Source organism: Myxocyprinus asiaticus, chromosome 22 (assembly GCF_019703515.2).
Source record: "Myxocyprinus asiaticus isolate MX2 ecotype Aquarium Trade chromosome 22, UBuf_Myxa_2, whole genome shotgun sequence".
NCBI classification, from domain to species: domain Eukaryota; kingdom Metazoa; phylum Chordata; class Actinopteri; order Cypriniformes; family Catostomidae; genus Myxocyprinus; species Myxocyprinus asiaticus.
The window spans coordinates 37928233-37952207 of record NC_059365.1 but is presented as its reverse complement, the minus strand read 5'-3'; the positions used below and the strand labels follow the sequence as shown (position 1 = coordinate 37952207).

Here is a 23975-nt window from a genome sequence, read left to right as displayed (position 1 = left end):
TATGACAAACAAAGTGCTTTCTATGAATTAATGGTTATTAAGTAGAATTACAAAAGTGTTTTCCGTGAAGTTCAGCTCAAATCCCACTGAAGCTACTTGTTACTCTGAGATGTTGTCCTTTAGTGTGTTCTCTTGACTCTCCCAATTCTGCATTTAAAATTATTTATTAATATACTATTTTATTGCTACATTTAATTACCTAAACGTGAATTAAATACATGATTTATTATGTGTCTATTTTTTGTCCATTTACAAATTGGTTTATTTACTTAGGTTGTTATTTTTAAATAAATAGGTAGATAATTTATTCCTTCGTTCTTTTTGGATTGGCACCCCTCGACTTCCATACTGTTGAACATACAGTATATCTTTTGATTTCTTTCCCCATCCCAGATGCAGGTGGTAAAAGCTCTCTGAATATCTGCTTTTGTTATTTCAGTCACCTGAACCTTTGTCTGCATGTATCATTGTTCCAGAGCACTTTCCTTTTTACTCTGATATAGCATGTTTGTCTACTCTTATTATTCATTTTTTCTTTCTTTTTCTTTTTCTTTGTTCTTGTAGCTTTATGGTAAACAACATCTGTTTTTCTTTTGACTACTGTTACGGTCTCTTCCAAAAATATTGAAATGATTATTATTTACTAGTATTTGCATTGTGTTTAGTATAATGACACTTCAAAAAGTTCAGTAAAAGATGCCAGACCATTTCTATAATATCACTGTACCTTTACAAGGACAATAAAGAGCTTGACTCGTTTGTTCGCTACACTTATTAGAAAATACAAACGTTTTTAAAGAAATGAAGCACATATGTACCTTACCCAGAAACACTGTTTTGACTTCTGTATGGACATTCGCGGCAATCCCTTAAAAACAGCGGTATAATCCTGTTTGTGAAGCACCCGGTCGCTCTCACAGGAGCTGAAGGAGCTCCTGACGCGTCTGAAGAGGTTTTATATCGCATCCGCTCTGCGCGAGCGCCGGGGTTACTGTCGGTCACGAGGATGTGTTTTACTGAATGAACACGTGTTAGCCCAAAACAACTCTTAATGACAAGCATATGCTGACAAATGAATGCCATGAAAACAGCACGGGCATGAAACTTGTCTTTTCTACAATTTTTTGGAAAAAGGCAAAACATTTTAATTTGACTTTCTATGCTCACAAAACCAGGTTCTGTTGCCTATTTTGAAAGCGCTATCATTTATAATTCAAAGTAGACCTGCGCAGATGAGGACAAGGTACTTATTATATTCACCCTGAACCTGGGGAGTCTTAAAAGCAGGCAGTCTATCAGATCAGAGCACACTGAAAAAACGACCTACAAGATTTATTTCATTTTCATTTTGAAAGTGTTTGCACAGTTTTTCTAAGTACATTTTGAGGGTATAAAATTAAGTAAAAACTTCATGACATAATATTGATTAAAGTGAAAGTGAGTAAATTTAAATTAAGCATTTCAATTTATACAGTAACATTTATTTACAAATCTGCACACATTTAAAAAAAAAAAAAAGAAGTACAATTTAAATGAACATTTTATTAGACTATTTATCCTATTGAACATATGATTTTTCATGGACTACATGATGTACAGAAGTCTTCCACAGGGAACCTTAATACATTTCAGAATTTTGCTTTAATTCTGCTTCTTCTTCTTCTTTATTCCTTTTTTTTTTTTTTTTTTTTTAAAGCATAAGTGATATTAATGTTATTTAGCCTAATCCTTGTTCTTGGGCTTCAGTGCAATGACTATATAAAAGCTTTTTATTTATTTTTTTAATTTTGCATTTCACTATTTTTCTCACATGGTATAAATTGGCCTTTATTCATGATTTATATATCAAGAAAGGAGGTACCTTGCAAGCGGATCACCATATTTGTGAGTACTTGGCATGAAAAAGGTTGAAACCCCTGGTCTGTAAGACAACCTTGCATTACTGGCAATAGAAACTTTAACACTTGTGCGACCTTCGGGACATTTTTGTCTTTTTCGTTCATTTTGGGTGTGTTAATGCCAACAGCAAAAATTTAGCCAAAGGTGTGTATTTTTTGTGGAATTTTGATATTTCAACCTCAAATCAAATCAAATCAAATCCTTTTATTGTCACTCAACCATATACACAAGTGCAACAGTGGGTGAAAGTCTTGGGTGCAGTTCCAAGCAACATAGCAGTATGACAATTACAATAAACATCTGATTTTCACATAACACAGTTTACACATCATTACACAACACAATATACAATATACACTTAATAATATACAATATACAGTATACACAAAATCAGAAGACTGTATAAAAAATAATATGCAATATACAGTATAAACAAAATATGAAGACTGTGTAAAAATAATATACAGTATACACAAAATAAAAAGACTGTATACAATAAAAATACACTGTGTATGATATTATGCTTTCATTGCAGAGTCCTGGCTTCAAAATGTACATTTGTAATATTTTCCACCAGATGGCGCCATTTTCTTCCTGTTTAGCCTATGGAGCAAACACATGCTTTCTTCCTATTTTCTGTTTGCTGTATTATAGAGCACTGCAGGCCAATTGAATAAATGATGCAGCTAAAATTGTGTGGGTGTGTTGGTATGGATGTCAGAGAGTGATTTGTATGTGTGAGAAATGTGTGTGCCTGTGTGTGTGTAAAAAACAACAGTGGCATTGTGTAAACAAACTGGCATTTAAAGGGTTGCACAAAAAATTATAATGCATCAAAATCAATGCTGTTGCTAATCACTGACATATCCCAGACTGTGAAAATCCACAAAAAAAAAAAACAAAAAAACCAAAAAAAAACAAAAAAAAATTCCCATAGCATTTAGTATATGGAAAATAATAGTTTTTTTGTTTTTTTCATAAAAAAAAACAACAGTGGCATTATGCAAACAAACTGGCATTTAAAAGGCTAAAATCCTGAAAATGAATTCATATTTGGTAGTTATGATCAGGACTGATGTTGGTTAAAAAATTAACTGATTGAAAGTGGAAAATAATATTTATTTATATTATTATTATGGCAGTTTGGCCATTGACGTTATTGACGTGGACATTTTTGTCCTCGAAGGACCTCTGAGTAACTTTTTATATTGACACATGAGGGTTAATCCAAATTGCACAGGAAGACCTGAACACTTGGTACACAAAACACAATGATGGTAACAATCAACAGAAAAACAAATTGATCATGAATGGGAAACTCTGAGTAGAAAATGAACTTTAAACTTCACAAACAAGAAGTTACCAAACTTAACCAAAAAAATCAACAATAACAGTGAAACCATGTAAGCTTATTAATTATTCAAGCCCGGTGTATGCTGGGAACACCAACAAAGGTTAAACAAAATGTATTTTTATTTTATTTACCAGTGAAATTTACTCAAATTAGCAAATACATATAACAAGTTTTTCTACTTTAGGACTGATATATGATGACGCTTTGTAAAGATAACAGAAATACCAAATAATAATTTGTGACGAACATGTATAAATAATAGAATTATGTGACAAGGGGCGGCCCATGAGTGTGCACGGCCAGCCCCCAATTGGGCTAATCAGCCAAGGAAAGGGATAAAGCCAGCCAGATGCGGCAGTTGGAGAAAGAGCCACATGCAGCTGCCGCATGCGTGCTTGGCTGATTAGCCTGACTGGGGGCTGGCCATGTGCATTTCTTTCCATAAGAACAAAATCTGTACATTATTCCAAACTTTTGGCCACCAGTGTATATAAATTTCATATATATATATATATATATATATATATATATATATATATATATATATAATTACCAGGATAGGTTGTTTATTCCTCAGTATGTTACAGCCTGCTGCAGCACAACCAAGGTTGGCCCCAAAACACCAGAATTGAGACTGAGTATAAAGAATGTCAGCAACTGTGTTAAAAACTCAACTAAGACAGCCAGTGGAAATTCACAAAATGTAAAAGAATGTAAATTAGGTTGTTATAGTTTTGCTTTGGCTATCTTTTATTTTTTTATCCTCTGTGCTGATGGGAAATGGTGCACGAAGGCAAACATGGAGTATTAGGTGACAGACCAGTTATGGGAACAGAAGCAAAGGTCATCTTCCACTTATCTGACTCAATGTCCAGGTACATATCATTAAGGGTGCCTTCTGAATCATGATGTATCCAAAAGATCTCTCATGCTGGCCAGGTATGTATGGTTTCCTTGGTGATCTAGACCAGAATAAGACATATTAATGACACTTATTGTTATTGAGAGAACTTCTTTTCATCCATATATGGCACTTAATTTATTTGTGCATCTAATGAAATTAAGTCAAGTTAAATGAATGATTTACAAATCAGGGCCCAAATTTCCATAAACCACTTGTGGAAACTCAGTTCATCAGATATAATCTAATCTTGTACCATAGCATATGACAAGATAGTGTTGCAATGTAGATGCAAAATAGACATTGTGAAAGCAAATGAAATTCTGGACAATCCCGGTGCTGGTCCCAAGCTAGGTCTGGTATGCATTTTGAGGAACTCAAACACTGAGTCATATACTCTCCAATGATTCTCATGCGATTGCCAATAAAAATTAATTGTTTGTTCCAAAAATATAATTTGATCCATACATATGTAAAACTGTATAACAGACAGAGATATGAAACCAGACAATATTTTATCATTATTGTGGAACAAAACACATTTAATTTAACTGTACAAAAGCATGAAATATTTATTCAGATAAGATTATTCATTTCTAATATGAACAAATGGTTGTACACAGTTTGATCTAGAATACTGAAACAATACTGCCCTACAAAGCCAAGATGCCAAATCAAAATTGAGTTATGACTGTAATCGAGTCTCTTAGACTATGATCTGTCTTTCGGCTCAGCAATGCTCAGATTCAGAGAAATGTGAGTTTGAAAATGTGATCAAAATATTTTGAAGCCAATTTTCTCAGTTTCAGTGTTGGTATAGTTACAGTGTTTTGGATTTGTAGGGCAGAACTGGAAAGTGTAAAAATTAGATCCAGTCAATTCAAGCTGCAGATGACCGTACGTAACCTGTCTGTAATCTTATTTTCTGGAGGAAAGGTCAACTCATCTTATCACTTTGTACACTGCGGCTGCCCCACTCCAGCTGTTGCCATGTGCTGCCAACCACTGTCAGCTCCTTCCACAGAAAGTAATGAAATATTTCTGCATTTTAAGCAGATAGTGGAGACAGTGATGGAATAATGGAAAACAATATTCAGGAACTGTTGGAACATATGCTCTACACTTGTTACCAATAATAATAAAAGAAGGATTAGAAATAGCTGCTAATGTTGTTGCCCCAAATTTAAATCTATTATAGTTTAATTTTGCAATCGACAATATAGCAATTTCCCACAGTTTACTGTTCATAGACTACTATTGTTGATAGATCAATATTTAAATAATTTTTTACTATAAATCTCCACTTTCACTTTCAAAATATGAAAGAATGTGAAAGTGAAAGTAAAGATTTATAGTAAAAAAGGATTTAAATATTGATCTGTTTCTCACCCACGCTTATCATATCTCTTCTGAAGATATGGATTAAACCACTGGAGTCATATGGATTAATTTTATGCTGCATTTATGTTCTTTTTGGAGCTTCAAAGTTTTGGTCACCATTCACTTGCATTGTATGGACCTACAGAGCTGAAATATTCTTCTAAAAATCTTTGTTTGTGTTCTTCAAAAGAATTTAAGTCATACACATCTAGGATGGCATGAGGGTGAGTAAATGATGAGAGAATTTTCATTTTTGGGTGAACAATTCCTTAAAAGAAGTTTAAAAAGTTTGATGAGCTGATTAGTAAATTTCCTGTAGGTTGCTATCAAGAGGTAGGCGTACAGTTTTGTTTCCCAGAGAAGGGGGTCATTCCTCAGCTCTTAGCTCAGAGTAGCCTGCAGGGAAAATACCTGCTACCTTCAGTGTACACTCTGACTGTTTCACGTCATAAAAGAGGAGTGAGGACTGATTCTTTCTAGAAGAAAATATAGATGCCAGATTAATGTGAACCACAAAAATTAGAGTAAAAACAATAAGACCTAAACTATAGGTGAACTAATAAAGAAGCACAACTTGCTGACTTAGTAAGTGCGTGACAGACATGTCAATGCTGTTTCATCAGATTTAAGGGGAAAGTTCAGGCCTCAAGGTTAAAGGAGTTATAAGCTTGCATTGTTTATAAGAGCAAAGCAAAACAGCCTCCTACAGATCTTGTGAAGACTTTGAAATCTTTTTTCACTGTTCTAAAAATATTTGAACATCTGTCAATGAGAGAGTCGGCACCTTTCTGAATATTCCATGAATAAAATAGCTGAAGATCACACATAAACACATAAAGTGCAAGTGCATATTGAATGTTCCACTGAAATGTTAGAGATAAAGTTGGGCCAAGAACCATACTGCATACTCTTGTGAATTCAGGGCCAAGTACCTTGAGAAAATAAAACCTAAAAAATGACAAAGCCTAAGTTACAGAATAATAGAATAAATAATTATTTGCCATCAGTATTTACAGGATTCAGCTGGGGAACTGTGCAATCTATGAATAATGTGTTTAAAGAGAAGAGGGTTTGGAACATTACTAGTATAATTAATTATAATTATTATATTATTAATATACAGGATCTGAGACCACTAATTAAAATTATTCTATTTAACATTTCTTTATATGGGTCAATGATGTGATGCTCATTTTTTGTTTTTGTTTTTGTTACTCAAAAACACATTAAAAATGCTGATTCATACAAAAAAACTACTTGTCTACATCTCACATTTCTCCTCTGTGTTTTACACAGATTATTGCATCCATCTCAAACCTCTGCTAATCAGGAAGCACCACAACAAAAGCAAACATTTGCGTGAGGGATTCACATCGATCCTAAACCCTCGCAGCTCAAGAACAAACATAACAACAACAAACAATTGCGGTAAGTCATGGCATCCGCTCATGTTATTCTTTCCTGCATTGCATGCCGCATGTTTACTATAGCTTCTTCCATCAGCATTGAGGGATTTACATGTGATAAATGTAAGGAATTAGTCAGGCTGACAGAGAAGGTTAATGAGTTAGAGACACACATCTGAACACAAGTGGAGGTCAGTGAGAAAGAGAAGCCGGTAGATACTGTTTCGGATAGCTGTAGAGCACCCGCAGCAGGGCATTTGGGTGAAGTCTCGGCAGCATACTCACTCAGCAAAGCGACACCACTCTCCCGTTCCTGTTAGGGTTTCCAATCGATTCTCCCCACTCAGTGATACCCCCACTGAGAATCACGTTGAAAACACCCTTTATGAGAGATTCTATTGTAAGAAACATGGAAATAGGGACTCCAGCCACTAATGTTAAATGCATTTCAGGGGCTCGGGCGTCTGACATCAGATCAGATTTACAAGTGCTGGCTAATGCTAAATGTAGATTTTCTAAAATTGTTATTCATGTCAGCACTAACGATGTCTGGCTTCGCCAGTCAGAGATCACTAGAGATAATGTTAAAGAGGTGTGTGAACTTGCAAAAACGATGTCAGACACTGTAATATGCTCATGCCCCCTCCCTGCTCATTGTGGTGACGAGGTTTATAATAGATTAGTGTCACTGAATTGCTGGATGTCTGAGTGGTGTCTGGAGAATAGCTTAAGATGTACAGACAATTGGAAGAGTTTTTGGGGTAGACCTGACCTGCTACATAGAGATGGACCCTATCCCTCCAGGGAAGGTGCCGCTCTCCTCTTTAGTAATTTGGCTCATAGTCTTAATAGTGATAATATTTGACTAACTGGGGCCCAGATCAGGAAGCAGACAAATTGGCTAATCCAAACATCTGCTAGCTGCCTTGAGACTTCACACAGGTTACATAAACTACAACACATAGAGATTGTATCACCTAGATATCACTTATGGGGCTTTTCCACTGCACGGTATGGCTCGACGACTCTGCTCGCTTTTTGGGGGTTTTCCACTGTGGATAGTACCTGGTACTTTTTTTAGTACCACCTCGGTCGAGGTTCCAAGCGAGCCGAGCCGATACTAAATGTGACGTCAAAACCCTGCAGATTACTGATTGGTCAGAGAGAACCTATAAGCTAGATGGCAGGTTAGCATACCCTCGTGCGTCGTCATTGAGCTAACACAGTGATGTCCTCATCTGCGCTTTGGTGTATGATGTCTCAAACTGCTCTCAGCCTCTTTTGAAACAAAGTTTGTCGTCTTGCTGTGAAAAACAGCCACATACCGAGAATCAAGAACACCATTCCTTCGATATCCTCCATTGCTCCTTTGTTGTGTGTTTGTGTCACGTTTAAGATGATGTCATGGCAGTAGAGGCGGCACAACTATGATGATCAGCCTGTAATCCCACCCACGTTGAGGTTGCACTAAACCGCAGTGGAAAAGCAAGTTCAGAAAAGTAAAGCGAGTCGAGTCGAGTTGAACTGTAACGTGCAGTGGAAAAGTGCCAATAGAGTCTGTGTCTGTTCCCCGATCTACCAAACACAAACCCCTCACTAAATCATTTATAAAAATTTGAAAAGGTAAAACTTGAAAGTATTTAAGATAAACATCATATGAAGGTAGGGCTACTAAACATTAAATCTCTTTCAACCAAAGCACTAATTGTAAATTAAATTATTACAGATTATAGTTTGGAAACCTGGCTTAAACCGGATGAATGTATTAGTTTAAATGAATCTACTCCCCCAGGTTATTGTTATAAACTTGAGCCTCGTCTGAAGGGTCGAGGAGGTGTTGCTGCAATTTACAGTGACGTTTTTGGTGTTACTCAGAAGACAGGATATAAGCTTAATGTGACACCGTTAGATACAAATAAAAAATCTCTGTCATCTTTTGCTCTTGCTACAGCATATAGACCACCCAGGCCGTATTCTGATTTCCTTGGTGAATTTGCTAATTTTTTATCAGATCTAGTAGTTACTGTGGATAGAGCTTTAATTGATGGTGACTTCAACATTCACATAGATAATGAAAATTACACATTGGGATTAGCATTTATCGATTTTCTCAACTCTCTTGGAGTCAGACAAAATGTGACAGGACCAACTCATCGCCATAATCATATGCTAGATTTAATTCTGTCACATGGTGTTGATGTTGATACTATAGAAATTCTGCCGCAGAGCGATCACATCTCAGATCATTATCTCGTCACTTGTGTGCTGCGATCAGCTAATGTTACTCAGTCTACACCACGCTATCGTTCAGGTAGAACTATTCTTTCATCCGCTAAAGATAGCGTCATTAATAATCTTCCAGATTTATCTCATATACTCAGTAAACCAAAAAGTCTAGAAGAACTTGATGTAATACCAGAAAATATAGTCTTCTCTAGCACTCTTGATAGTGTCGCCCCCCTTCGATTAAAGAAAATTAAAGAAAGCCCCACACCATGGTACAATGATCACACTCATGCTCTCAAGAGAGCAGCTCGGAAAATGGAGCGCAAGTGGAAGAATACAAAATTAGAGGTTTTTGTGGTTCATGCATGGATAGTGTCTGTAGCTACACGCAGGCACTAAAAGCTGCCAGGTCAGCATATTTTAGCAAACTCATAGAAAATAACCACAACAATCCTAGGTGTTTATTCAGTACTATGGCTAAATTGGTTAGAAATAAAGCCCCGACTGAACCAGATATTCTGTTGCAGTACAATAATAATGACTTCATGAATTTCTTTATATTATTAACTCCTTGTTATCCTTAGGACATGTCCCAAGAAACCATTTCAAATCTCCTATTTATGTAAAACATACTAGAAAAGGTAGAGTCCTCCCAACTACTGTATGTTCATTTCTACAGAGAAAGAGTATTTATGAACAGTTTCAGTAAGGATTTAGACCCCATCACAGTACAGAGACTGTACTTATCAGTGTTATAAATGACTTGCTGTTATTATCTGATCAAGGCTGCATTTCACTTCTAGAGCTTTTAGATCTTAGTGTAGCCTTTGACACCATAGATCACGACATTCTCTTGAATAGGCTTGAGAATTATGTTGGCATTTGTGGATTTGCATTAGCATGATTTAGGTCCTATTTAGCAGACCGCTACCACTTTGTCTGTGTAAATGAGGAATCTTCAGATCAAACAAAAGTTAAGTATGGAGTGCCACAGGGATCCGTTTTAGGGCCTCTGCTTTTCTCCTTGTATATGCTTACCCTGGGAGATATTATCAGGAAATGTAGAATACGTTTCCGCTGTTATACCGACAGTACCCAACTTTTTATTTCTTCGAAACCCGACGAAATTTCACAATTCTCCAAATTAGCAGAGTGTATCAATGAAATCAAAGATTGGATGGCCAGAAATTTCCTTCTATTCAATTGTGACAAAACAGAGGTACTAATTATTGGACCAAAAACCTCTAAAAATAAGCCGCTAAAATATAATTTGACACTCGATGGATGTACTGTTACATTGTCTTCTACAGCGAAGAACTTAGGTGTTATATTTGATACCAGTCTGTCCTTTGAAAATAACAGATTATTTTCAAAACAGTCCTTTTGAAAATTCTCAGATTTTCAATGTAGTCCATTGTATTATTAAAGGTGCACTCACTAACTTTTGTCTTTGTGTCATCTTGGACTTACACTGACACCTAGTGGTTTGGATGCAGCATCATTTCAAATCAATAGTTTTCAGTTTCAGATGCCATTGTAGAAATGTAGTATTCACAGTCAGTCATGATTACTTTAATCAATGAGTGAAAGTGTCAAATAACAGGACGGTTACTGAGATTAAGTGAGTAGTATTCAGCTGGTCATGTGATTCTAACATGGCAGCCCCCATGTGCGGACCCTCTCCATGTAGAATAAAACAGCTTTTATAAGGTTACTGATATGACTGGAGTCTTCAATTTAATGTGATTTCCTACATATACTGCAAACTTACAATTCATGTCTTTAGGAGTTCAACTTTTTTAATGATGACAAAATTACTGAGCACCTTAACATTAGCATACAGTACATGATACTTAAAATTAAATGGTTTCTATATAGTATATTTGATATTTAATAAGATATATAAAATTGTCTACTTTTGTCGTTTGCTGGTATTATTGATAAGTGAAATCAATGAAATAATGAAAGTCTGTCAGTAAGAAAGGTCTATTACTAGTTATACTGCATCTGTTGTGTGCAAGCTCCCTCTAGTGTACAAGTGCTTCAAAGCACAGTACATTTTTACATTAAAATCGCTTATGTTGTTTACTGTAAACTGGGTGGAATCCCTTTCTCTCAGTCTTTCTATTTTTCTTTCTTTTTTCCTCTATCTCTCCCTGTGACACACGCAAACACACACAATAACTCAGTATCCTCACTCTCTCCCTGGTACTACAGAGAACAATGGAACAATGCTTCTGTTCTGTGCTGCAGGCTGGCATCTCTGAGCTGTGGCTCGACCCCGCATAGAGAGCTGGAATGCTGCACACCGCGGAAGATGAGCGAGGTGAGACGGTCAACATCAAGCTCCTATCGGCCGAGGTCCAGCTGGATAAAGGTGAAAATGATATTAATGAGCTTTAAATGACTAATAAGTTTAGCTCAGCCAAAGTAGCTGAAGAAAAATTAAAAGTGTCACTTTTAAGAATAAATAGAGCCTAAAAAGAATACACAAGGACTTTCTTAGTAAAATATTTCTTCACTATTGTTTTCTTAAGATATCTCGAACAGCCTGCTTTAGGCTATAGATAGCTTAGGGATATAGTTTGAACTGTTTTCAGGAGTTCTTAAAATTTTAATTTTACTTTGTTTTCGTGTTACTGAATGGTGCTTAAAGACATTAAGAATTACTCAGAAATATCCCATTAAAGTATTAAGTGTCTTAACTTTTCAATCCAATTGTTTTGCTAATATGTACAATGGGGCTGAAGGCCCCGGGTTGAAAGGCACTTTAAATGTTTTTTTCTTCTTAAAACACTAAATAGCAGCACAAATTCCCACAGCACTTTCCGAAACACCTGTTTGTCACTAGGCACTGGAAAAATGTTCCTGATCATGAGGTCATTGTGCAATATTGAGGTTATTTGATCTAATATTTAATCAATTTTAAAATGTTGCAATTTTAAATGTAGCTAATGAGATCCATGAAATTATCACATTTATTTTGAGACAAAATACTTATTTATCACTTTCAGTTTTCTTCAAGGTGGTTAAATCAAATGTTTTTTTTTTGTTTTGTTTTTTTCAATAACTGTCCAATAAGTGAAAGATTTTTTTGTTGTTGTGGTGAAGTACATATAGCAGAAAAGATTAAGTACTTTCTACTTTGAATAATTTAGTTTAAGCGTGAACTTGAAAATATTAAGTAAATTCTACATTTGTACTCAATTCAAACATGTAAAAATTAATGCTCTAGCTTATAAGTAAATATTATTCATGATCGTTATCTTTACAACGCATCATCATGTATCAATCCTAAAGTAGAAAACCTTGTCATATTTACTCGCTTTTTTGAGTAAATTACAGTTGAATAAAATAAGTCAATTTTACTTAATTTTTCAAAGCTGGTGTTCCCAGCATACCCAGGTTTGAATAATTAATGAGCTTGCATGGTTTCACTGTCTGCAAGTTTATTTACACTGTTTTTTATTTTGTTCTTATGTTTTGTTACATCTTGTTTTGTGTAGTCTGAAGTTTATTTTCTTCTCAAAATTACCTGTTCATGATCCAAAAATTGTCTGTTGATTGTCACCGTCATCGTGTTTTGTGCACATGCGCAGCTCTGCATCTTACTGATTTTAACAGTAATGCAAGGTGATGTTGTTTAATAGACTACAAAGCATGCGTTGAGCTTCTCAGTGGAAGATGTTCGTTTGTCATGTGGTGCATAATTAAATGAGTGTCAATAAGGAAAGTTCAAAATGGGTAATGTTCTAATGAAATTTTTATTAAAATTTTGCTAAGTTAATTTAATTACCATGTTTGTCAGATTTGTAAAAGTTACTGTATTAACTGAAATGTTTAAGTTCAATTTACTCACTCACTTTTGTGAAGTAGATTTACTTGAAAATTAAGTACACTTTATTAGTCATTTTTTTTTAAATACATTTGTTATGAAGAATGTTCAAAGAGGCCTCACAATGACTGATGCAATCACAATGGAGATTCATTTGTTTATAGAATACTTGAGATGTTATGAAATGCCAAATGTGATTAACAGTAATTTACCAGGAAATTGAGCACCCTTTCCTAAACTGGTTATTTTGAAGCGTTATCTTAATTTGTTTCTCAAAAAAGCATCTTGGTGTCTCAAAAGTATTTGCACAAGTTGACAAATTTTGCCCTAGAACTACTGCCCCTATATCGACACTGTATCAGTATTACATCCCAGAGGTTTTTAATGCCAAGTGTGGGGTAAAAGTCCCCCTCACCACCATTTAATTTTTATTTTGAATCAAAACAACCTTCTGATGTTGTTTCTTTTTACTCAGATTTTAATATTCAATAAAAATACATTTATAGTCTTGATACACTGCAATCAGTAAAAAAAATAAATAAAGAATTTTCCTACCTTGGCCCCATTGTATCCTAGCAACCCGTGGTCTCACACTTTTGGACCCCATTGTTGCCAATCCTATAAACCAAAATAAGGTAAATTCACTAGAAAATACTGACTATGAATCACGTTCTATTTTAGTTCAGTATTATTATTATGTTTAACCTATTGTTTACAACCTGCTATCTTCTAACCTAACTTAAAATACTGACTCACACTCAACTCGAATGAATAATAGGCTATAAAACTGTAAAATGAACTACAGAAAGCTGAAAGGGACTTCAAAACTATAAAATAGCATTTTAAAGAACATAATGTTAAAAGTACACAACTTCTGATCTTTGAGTGTATCTGAAGCTGAGACCAAAGTTAGTGGGACCATTTAGTTTTAGTTTCAGTAATATTTAAAGATAAATATGATGCAAGCGACATGTCACAGATGTAACAATTAAACTTTTGCAATGAAGTGTATTATTTTATTATGTATTATTATATCATCAGTCTCTGTGCTATAGGGTCTCTGAGGGTTAACTGTTTAGCAATTAGCAATACATTTATAAATATGATTTTACAGCACTAGGCCTTTGTTATTAAAGCTGTAATAACAAATCTTAACAACAAATTTCACAATGCAACTATGCACAATTAAACATTTGCTGTTCTTGCTTTGGGTTTTTGCAGTAAGTTTGACAAGCGTTCCAGGATGTCAAAAAGAATTGGCGACTGGGGTCCTGGGTAGCTCAGCGAGTATTGATGCTGACTACCACACCTGGAGTCGTGAGTTCGAATCCAGGGCGTGCTGAGTGACTCCAGCCTGGTCTCCTAAGCAACCAAATTGGCCTGGTTGCTAGGGAGGGTAGAGTCACATGGGATAACCTCCTCGTGGTCGCTATTAGTGGTTCTCGCTCTCGGTGGGGCGTGTGGTGAGTTGTGCGTGGATGCCGCGGAGAATAACGTGAAGCCTCCACACGTGCTATGTCTCGGCGGTAACGCGCTCAACAAGCCACGTGATAAGATGCGCAGATTGACGGTCTCAGACGCGAAGTCAACTGAGATTCGTCTTCCGCCACCCAGATTGAGGCGAGTCACTACGCCACTACGAGGACTTAGAGCACACTGGGAATTCAAAATGGGGGAGAAAAGGGGAGAAAAATCCACACACACACACAAAAGAACTGGCGACTATCCACATTTTTATTTTAGATTTAATAATTATTATTCTACTGAACCAGGGAGCCGAGCCAGCTAGGGAACCTGAGGAAACTTCCAACCAAGGATGCCTAAAGATGACTTAAAACTGTTTAAAATAGCTCTATTAAAATGCGATAACTTTATTTTAATGCTGAAATGAGCTAAAACCACGATGTAGGCCTCCAACACATCAAATAACTGTCCCTAAACCATCTGGAATCATGAAATGAATGGTTATAGTATTTTAATCTATTAGCATTCCTAGTTTCAGGGGCTTTGTATATTGTCTTGCCTCGGAGTCCAAATGTTTGTGGTTAAGCGCTCCAGTCAGCAGCACAAGGCTTTAAACTTCCCGGGCTCCTCCAGTGTCCCAACATTCCCCTCTGGATCCTCCCCATCCAGCTCGCTCAGTGACTGGACGGCTGCGGTTCTTTTCCGGCTACACCTGCTCAAGCCACCAGGAAGTGCTGGGAGATAAATCCTAAAGTAATAATCCCTTTTACCTGGAGCGAGAGGACCGAACAAACATTATTATGCAGTGTATCCGGGGAAAGCCCTCCTTTTAGCTTCATGTGATCGATGCGTCTTTTCAGTGTGTGACACTCGATTAATGCAGGGTCAAAAATACACCGTCAACTCCCTGCAAGTTGGGGTTATTGTTTTCCTGCGGTGTAGCGTTTAGTTTTTTGCGATCCTAACCTCTCTCCGGCAATGGGATGCTGTGGAAGCACAGAGGTAAACCAGGATGTTGATACAATGTATTGAATCGCTCGCGCGAATGTGTCGATACATTGTTTGGAATGTTTATTACATTGTTTCGATCGCTGTGATACATTGTTGCACGGCTGATTGCATTTGATGGGCCAGTGAAGAGCTGCACTGTCGCTTGCACTACATGTAATCCTATTATTATGTTCTATGCGCTCGCTCAAAACAATGCATGCATTTGACCCGACCGATTATATGATGCTTTGTTCTTTGCATCAGAATACAAACCAGCGCTCTCGTGCACATAATCAATATTCCCGCTTTGCAGTGTGTTAGTAAACATGAGCTAGGGGTGCGTTGTCCTACTGCCAGTATGAGATATGTCTCACTTCAGTTGTCATCACTATGTAACGAGATTTCACCGATAATTGCATATTTATTGGGGTTGTTGCTTTTAATGTGAATAGATTTTTCAAGGTAGGGCTACATGGTCTTGTTTTGACATCAGTTTCATTTGTGCAGCCTTGTTTGAGGGGTGCTTAACATGTTCATGATGTTTATCTGTTTTGTAAAAGCATATTATTTGAATCGAATGATGATTTTTGTATTCCAGAGGACAAAAAGAGAATGGAAACCACTGGAGGACCGAAGCTGCACGGATCTGCCGTGGTTCCTGTTATTCACATTGTTCTGTGTAGGAATGGTAAGCCAACAATTGTCATTATTCATAAGTCTATTGTCAGTTATTGCCCCTATTAGAAGCATAAAAAACAAAGCTGTTATATCAATTTTGAATAAATCATACACAGAAGCAGTAATGTACATATCTCTGATTGGTTAAAATGATCAAGCACTGCAGTAAAATCACAAGTTAAATAGAGAACTAAATGGAGAATTTTGACGCAGCATGAGTAGACTGCTATAATTGACACTTTTCACGATTAGTTAATTGTGGCAGTTGTAACTGTAATCTCGATTATTTATTCGATTAATTGTGCAGCCTTAACACACACTTAAAGATATTGTGGAACTGCTTGTAATTACACATTATTATTGCAACAGTAATTAATTCTAATAACATATATAAGATATAGGGGAGACTGGGGCTAGTTGTCACATTTTTACTCCAGTATATATATTTCTCATAGTTTGTTTATTTTTTAAAGTAAATTTCTGCGTAGCCACATACATTAAACTCTAGGCTACAAAACAACTGTTGAACAATTTCACCAATACTGCCCAGTAAAAAAAGCTACTGTTCACTGAACACATATTTGTTGACCTTTTGTGACAACTAGCCCCAGTCTCCCCATAATATGGATACTACAATGTAATGTGCTACCATACAAATTCATTCTACACTGATTTCAGTATTTTTTCGAACCACCGATCGTATATATTTTATATACATATATATGCATATATATATATATATATATATATATATATATATATATATATATATATATATAAATAAAATGGATATATAATATATATATATACACACACACACATACACACACACACATACATACATATATATATATATATATATATATATATATATATATATATATATATATATATATATATATATACATATATATATACACATACATACATATACATACATACATACATACATATATATATATATATATATATATATATATATATATATATATATATATATACACACATACATACATATATATATATATATATATATATATATATATATATATATATATATATATACACACATACATACATATATATATATATATATATATATATATATATATATATATATATATATAATTTTTTGCTTGAAGAAATCATTCTATATAGGGCTGAACGATTAACCGAAATAAAACCGAAATCGCGATATGACCCAGTGCGATTTTCAAACCGCGAGGGCTGTGATTTAAATAAACAAATACTGTAGTCTCAACGCGCTGCCCGCTGTGCTGCGCCTTTGTGCACGGCTGTTTTGTCTGTAGTGTGTAGTGCTTTCTTAAATACATGTAAAAGGGATCATTGTATTACACATGTGGTTTCAGAGTGGTTCTGTGCTCCATACATACAAACTCTTATCTGCTGCCCTGAGTGACAGATGTGCTCTGAGTTCAGTTAGGTGTGCTAATGTGCACTGAGCGCATTATTTAAAGCGCCCCAGTTTTACTTTAATTGCACATTTGCGTAATTTCACATACCACATTGTTTGGCCGCTACAGTTTACTATACACATTTAAAATAACCCCATGAGAGCTGATTTTTGTTGACAGCAAGGCAGATGAGAGCATTTCACATTAGAGCATTAAAAGGCTGTTGTCAACTCAACTTCAAACAACAGAAACTTCTGTCCCTTCAGTTTTCAGAATAAAAGCTTCCACCGAAATAAAGGCTTTAGGGTTTACCGGGACTACATAGTAAGTTAAGAAATTATTAAAGAAATAAATTACTATTAAATAATAATAATGATAATAAATTATTATAGTAATAATTATAATTATTATTATACAATAATATATTTCTATAACAATGTCTTAACGTTATTATTACTGCAATAATATACAATTCAAGTTGACTGGGTTTCAAAAAAATTATTATGAAAAGAGATTGTGATGCACTAGAATGATCTAGAACATTATTTCCAGTTGGCAGTAAAGCATGGGCAAAACATGGTTTCATATTGGTTAAAAGGAATCATACATGTTTTTTGTTTTATGTTTATCATATCGCAGTTCAAATAGCAATTGCAATTTTTTTTTAAATAATCGCAGTTAGATTTCTTGTCCAAATCGTTCAGCCCTAATTCTAGTAAGGTAACTGTCACCATGGTCTGTTTAATTGCTTAAGACAAATGAAAAGTTATTGGTATTGCAAATGAATAAATAAGTGAGGAATGGTCATTAAATGTATTTTGTGTTATTATTTTAAATGGCTCTTTTATTTGAAATGCCTCTTTTGCCCACGGTTAATATCAGGGAATTATAAAATGGTGTTTTCTATGCCCAAAAATTAATAAAATCTTTACATTTGATATATTTTAATATAACATACGTATATTATATTATATGTATTTTCTTGTTATGCTTTGTTCTAAAATACTTTATTTCATCAGCTAGATTTTGCTTTTGTCTAGCGTAAAACTTGCCAGTAAACCATAGTGGTGTCCGACTTTGAATTAGTTTTCGACCGATATATCACAGAGACCGATAAATCGGCTGATAATTGGTATTTTTAAATGATCAGTATTGGCCGATAAATTTGCCCATTTGGCCGATTTGTTTCTTAAGCCGGGACGGTGCAACCGTCTCATTTAAATGGTCCCGCATATCAGACGCATATGAGCTCATTATGTTTACGTGCTTACGTGTTTCATTCTCCGTCTCTCTCCTCAACAGTTCCCTGTAATTGTTAACTGTCTTGTCTAATGATAAAAAGGCAAATATCAACAAAACTTCAATCATATATCGTCTGCAAATATGTAGATATCTTATTTTAACAGATTTAACTCACAAACCTTGTGCAAAATCGTTTTCTTCCCTTGGAGCGCTCATATATTTTCCTCTTAAGTGCGTTTTATAATAGCCTGGATTAAAACTGCATCCCTCTGACTTATGATGTTGCACGATGGTCAGTCCGTGACACTCCGAGCAGGCGATCCTGGCCGAGTAAACTGGAAGCGTTCAGTTGATTGTTTCGCTCACTGGATCCGCACAAGAGCGATAGAGCAACTTCAAAGTAAAAGCGCTTCATGTGCGCTATAAATTAATGTCATATTCACTGCGGACTGTATGTACTGTATGTGAATTAGTTTGATTTGGTCTTTTTGTGAGAAAGTGCGATTGCTAATGCGCACATACACTACGTGGTTGCTGGAATACTGTGTGCACTGTTGTTATTGCCTTCTACCTAATGTATTAGAATGTCTTTACATGCAAACAATTACTAAAGTGGGAAGACTAAACAGAAATAAGGAAAAATTCCTATCTACCATCTAAAACACAAGATTTGTCTGTGATTATTTTTACAAAATTACAAAAGATTTGTGTGAAAGATTAAGTAAAAATAATGCTAAATGCTAAAATGTATGTATATGTCATTTACTAATATATTAAATTGTGCAATATATCGGCCTATCGGCCACCCTGCTCTCTGGCATTGGCCTTAAAAAAAACCATATCAGTCGACCTCTACTTTGAATAATTTTTTGAGTCGTTCTTTTTAATGAATCAGTCAAACTGGTTCACAAATTGGTCTGAATTTTTTGATTTTTTCCCCTTTTTCTCCCAATTTGGAATGCCCAATTCCCAATGTGCTTCTAAGTTCTCGTGGTGGCGTAGTGATTCGCCTCAGTCTGGGTGGCGGAGGATGAATCCCAGTTGCCTGCACATCTGAGACCGTCAACCCGTGCATCTTATCACGTGGCTTGTTGAGCGCGTTGCCACGGAGACATAGCGCTTGTGGAGGCTTCACGCCATCCACCGCGGCAACCACGCTCAACTCACCACACGCCCCACCGAGAACAAACCACATTATAGCAACCACGAGGAGTTTACCCCATGTGACTCTACCCTCCCTAGCAACCGGGACAATTTGGTTGCTTAGGAGACCTGGCTGGAGTCACTCAGCATGCCCTGGGATTCGAACTAGCGAGCTAGCGAACTCCAGGGGTGGTAGCCAGCGTATTTTACCACTGAGCTACCCAGGCCCCAAATTTGGTCGATTTTTGAATATATTTTTTAAAACTCTTCATCCAATTATGGCAAACAACTGGAAAAGTCATGGAAATTAAAAAAGTGTGGGAACCCTGATTTTAGTTTGGAACATGCCACATTAAATTTACGTCCGTTAATATTCATGTCTTATGCTAGAATGCCGAAGTTTGCCAAATTATGAAATCCACAGGAATTGCTTGATTTAGTAGCAAAGCCTTGTATAACTATTGTAGGTTTTGATGTATTCTGTTAATTATGTAGCCTTTTCAATTTCCCAAATCATTGCCTGTAGTTATTTTCTTTTTAGCTGACTGCCTATATGATTAATGCTGATTCACTCTTATTTCAGTGTGGAATCTGTGGTTTTACCATCATGACTGGAGGGGCGGCGCGGCTGGTGTTTGGATATGACAGCTATGGGAACACATGCGGCCAGCGCAACGAGGCCATCGAAGGGGTCCGGCTGAGCGGTCTTGACCACACAGACAGAAAGTGAGTTGCCTTTCGCCTGTCTCACCCCTTTTGTTTGTGACCGGCCTGTGTGCAGAAACCTCTTCCCTAATTTTTCTTCCCTCTTTCTCATCCTCTACATTTGCACACATTTTTCCTCTGTCTTGAATGGTCAGCAGTGCTATGAGAGTGCTCAAGCTCTTGCCCTTCGATTATCACATCAATGCGAATGTCAGACGGCTGCCGTTTCACATCGAGAAGGCTGAGCTATGCACATCGAGCCTTGAATAATTCAGTATGGGCACTGTCACAGTGTGTGGCCCTTAATGGGTGCTAGCCTGCAGAAAAGATAGGTATTTCAGGCCATTTAATTTTCATGGCTGTCAAATTACTTTTTGTCGTTCTCCAGTGTGCTTGAACTGAATTAAATAAGAAGCTTTTTAGAGATGTCCTGAGATCTGACTCATCATCGTGACGCAGGACTATGTGCAGCATTCATTTGGTGCAGCATTCAACAGCTTGTCAGAGCAGAAGTGAACATAATAATGGCTTGAAAATGTCTTTCTGTAGCTGTCAGAGAGATGGCTGTGCTGGCAGAGGGCATTCGGTTTACCTCCATATTTAGTGATATTCAGGGGCGGATCTACTGGGGTGGTATCGGGTGGCAACTGCCACCCTAAGAAAAAGCATGTTTGGTCCAAAAAAGTTTGTTCCAAGCATTCGAACCAAGTGTGAAAACAGCCTTTTTCGTAGTGTATGCAGAATCATTAATCTTACAGATTCAGTCTAGTGGCGTTTTCATGTGGGTGCTCTTGATTTTGTGTGATTTAGGTGTTTGTTTTATCTGATTACAATCATATAGCTCTGATTAATTGCTTCATTCACTCATGCTATAAAAGCTTAGGAGATGGATGTGGTAAATACTAGGGCTGGGCGATAGGATGATGTAATTGGATATCGACGATGTCTTACAAAGATCCTGATGCCGATTGTGAACAGATGATGATCGACAATATCGGAAAATGGCAAAACCATGGATCTGGAAAGTCGCCAAATGTATTAAATAGTGGCCAGGGTGTGAAACCTGCCAAATGCGACAAAGTTGAATCCAGTTCGCAAGTTCCTCGTCCAAATGTATTTCACGCGCGGGTAATTTTGCTCATCTACCTGCAACAATGGGGGCGACCTGTCTCAGAGTGACACATGACAAGAAATGCTGTTAGTCACAAAGACTTGAAGAAACACACTTTATTATATTTTTAAGAACAGACAAAAGAAAAGCCGTCACTGCTTGTGTCTGATTCGCTGTTTGTTAAGAGACGTGCAAGCATGTGGAACAAGCGCATGTAAAGAGTTTTCACTCTTTTTGTTCTCTGTTTCATTTGTCTGAAAACTGTTTGCAAGAATAATGTCATCTGTGAAAATGCTGAAAATTATTTCCGATCATCTCAGGAGATGCTGTGAGTTTAGTTCGCTTTATTTTCACGTGGTTAGCATGCACTGTGAACGCAACTCTGCAGGTTCAGTAATTTATATCTTTGTATTAAATAAACAAAGTCGAAAGTAGGGTTGGGAATTGTAAGGAATTTTACGATTCCGGTTCCAATTCCTCTTAACGGTTCCTGTAGCGATTCCAGTAATTCTTTTAGAACTTTTTATAAAGAATTATTTAGAAATGAGAAATGCAATTCTTATTGCATTTACTACCCTCTGCTGTCTGTTACCAAATAATGAGATAATTTCAGATTTGTATGGAGCAGATATAACAAATCAGAAATACATTTAATACAGTTCTTGTAAAAGGTGAGTTTGCAGACTTGTTAGAGACATAAATACAATCCAATAATAGATCCTTACTCTATTTTAAATAAACAAATCTAAACCAACATGAAATGTGGTGGCGCAGTGTATGTGGCAGCCTGTTGCAGCTGCTCTGTGTAGTTTTGTTTTATGTTTTATGTGTTTTAGGGTGTTTTTAGAGTGTTTAAGTAACTACAACACCTATAGAATCAATAATCATTTTGAATGAGGCTAAAATGGACATTAAATTGCTTCGCGACTCCTGAGGGAGACCGAACAGACCGAGCAAACATAACTCCATTGTTTACACCAGAGATCAGCTACTCAAGTTGCGGAAACCGGCAGTGTTTATGGACTAAGAATGGAAATTCCCGGTGAGTTAAAGAAACATACAAGGGAATGCTGAGCAGGGGTGAAGCGTCGGAAGCAGAGAAGGAAGTTTAAACCCACTTTGCCTTCAGTTGTTACTGGAAACGTAAGATGCCTCGCTAATAAGATGGAAAAGTTCACAACTCTGATGAAGAGTCAGTGGGAATATCGCGAGTGCAGTATCATGTGTTTCACAGAGACATGGTTGAATGACTGATCCCGGATGCAAACGTGGCCATTGAGGGCTTTCAAATGGTGCGGGCAGATGGGATACCTAAAGAAAGTGGTAAGAGGAGAGGAAGGGGACTGGCAGTGCTTGTGAACAATAAATGGTGTAATCCAGTGCACATCACAGTCAGTGGTAAGCCTGTGACCATACAATCTACCCTGGGAATTTTCACATGTGATTGTTACTGCAGTGTATGTACCACCTACAGCCGATGCAGCCTTAGTGTGTGATGTTATTCATAACCACGCAACTGGACTACAGACCTTGCATCCACAAGCACTTTTCCTAATAATGGGGGATTTTAATCATGTTTCGCTTGCGTCTGTTCTGCCAACTTTTACCCAGTTTGTAAAATTTCCAACCAGAGACAATAAAACATTGGACCTTTTAAATGTGATGCATACAGTGCCTCTCCACTCCCATCGCTTGGCAAATCTGATCATAATTTGGTTAATTTGCTATGTAGATATAAGCCACTTGTTCAGCACCAGCCAATTATGACCAGAACAGTGAGGAAATGGTCAAATGAGGTGAATGATGCATTAAGGGACTGTTTTGGAATTACAGACTGGAATGTTCTCTGTGATTCTCATGGAGATAATATTGATGAGCTCACTTAATGTGTCACAGGATATATAAATTTCTGTGTGGACAGTGTTTTGCCAAAAAAGACTATGCGCTGCTTCCCAAATAACAAGCCATGGGTCACCAGTGAACTTAAGGCCCTCTTGAATGAGAAGAAATTGGCCTTTAGAGCAGGTGATAAGGAGGCACAGAGAAGGGTGCAGAGGGAGCTGAAGGTGAGAGTTAAAGAGCGAAATGAGACATATAGGAAAAAACTAGAGGACAGGCTTCAGAACAACAATGTGAAAGAGATGTGTAATGGAATGAGAAAGATTTCTAGATATAATATTTTAAGCAGCCAGCAACGAGAACAAGGTCTGGACAGAGCCAATGAGC

The 23975-nt window shown here is 36.5% G+C and overlaps 2 protein-coding genes across 5 annotated transcripts in view; one reads left to right on the top strand and one right to left on the bottom strand.

The window, feature by feature from the left end:
- Positions 1 to 956, bottom strand: part of abca1b (ATP-binding cassette, sub-family A (ABC1), member 1B) — a 52383-nt gene extending 51427 nt beyond the window's left edge. For both annotated transcript variants that reach the window (XM_051649296.1, XM_051649297.1), the window contains exon 1: positions 824 to 956. The gene's annotated coding sequence lies outside the window, so the exon portion shown is untranslated. The remainder of the gene's footprint in view (positions 1 to 823) is intronic.
- A 10478-nt stretch (positions 957 to 11434) lies between these two features.
- Positions 11435 to 23975, top strand: part of slc44a1b (solute carrier family 44 member 1b) — a 61915-nt gene continuing 49374 nt past the window's right edge. For 2 of the 3 annotated variants that reach the window (XM_051649319.1, XM_051649317.1), the window contains exons 1-3: positions 11435 to 11543; positions 16054 to 16143; positions 20517 to 20659. In XM_051649319.1, the coding sequence (XP_051505279.1) occupies positions 11484 to 11543; positions 16054 to 16143; positions 20517 to 20659 (293 nt within the window). In that variant the 5' untranslated portion in view covers positions 11435 to 11483. Of the gene's footprint in view, positions 11544 to 15185; positions 15468 to 16053; positions 16144 to 20516; positions 20660 to 23975 lie in introns of those variants that run through there. The other variant, XM_051649318.1, reaches the window with a different exon arrangement.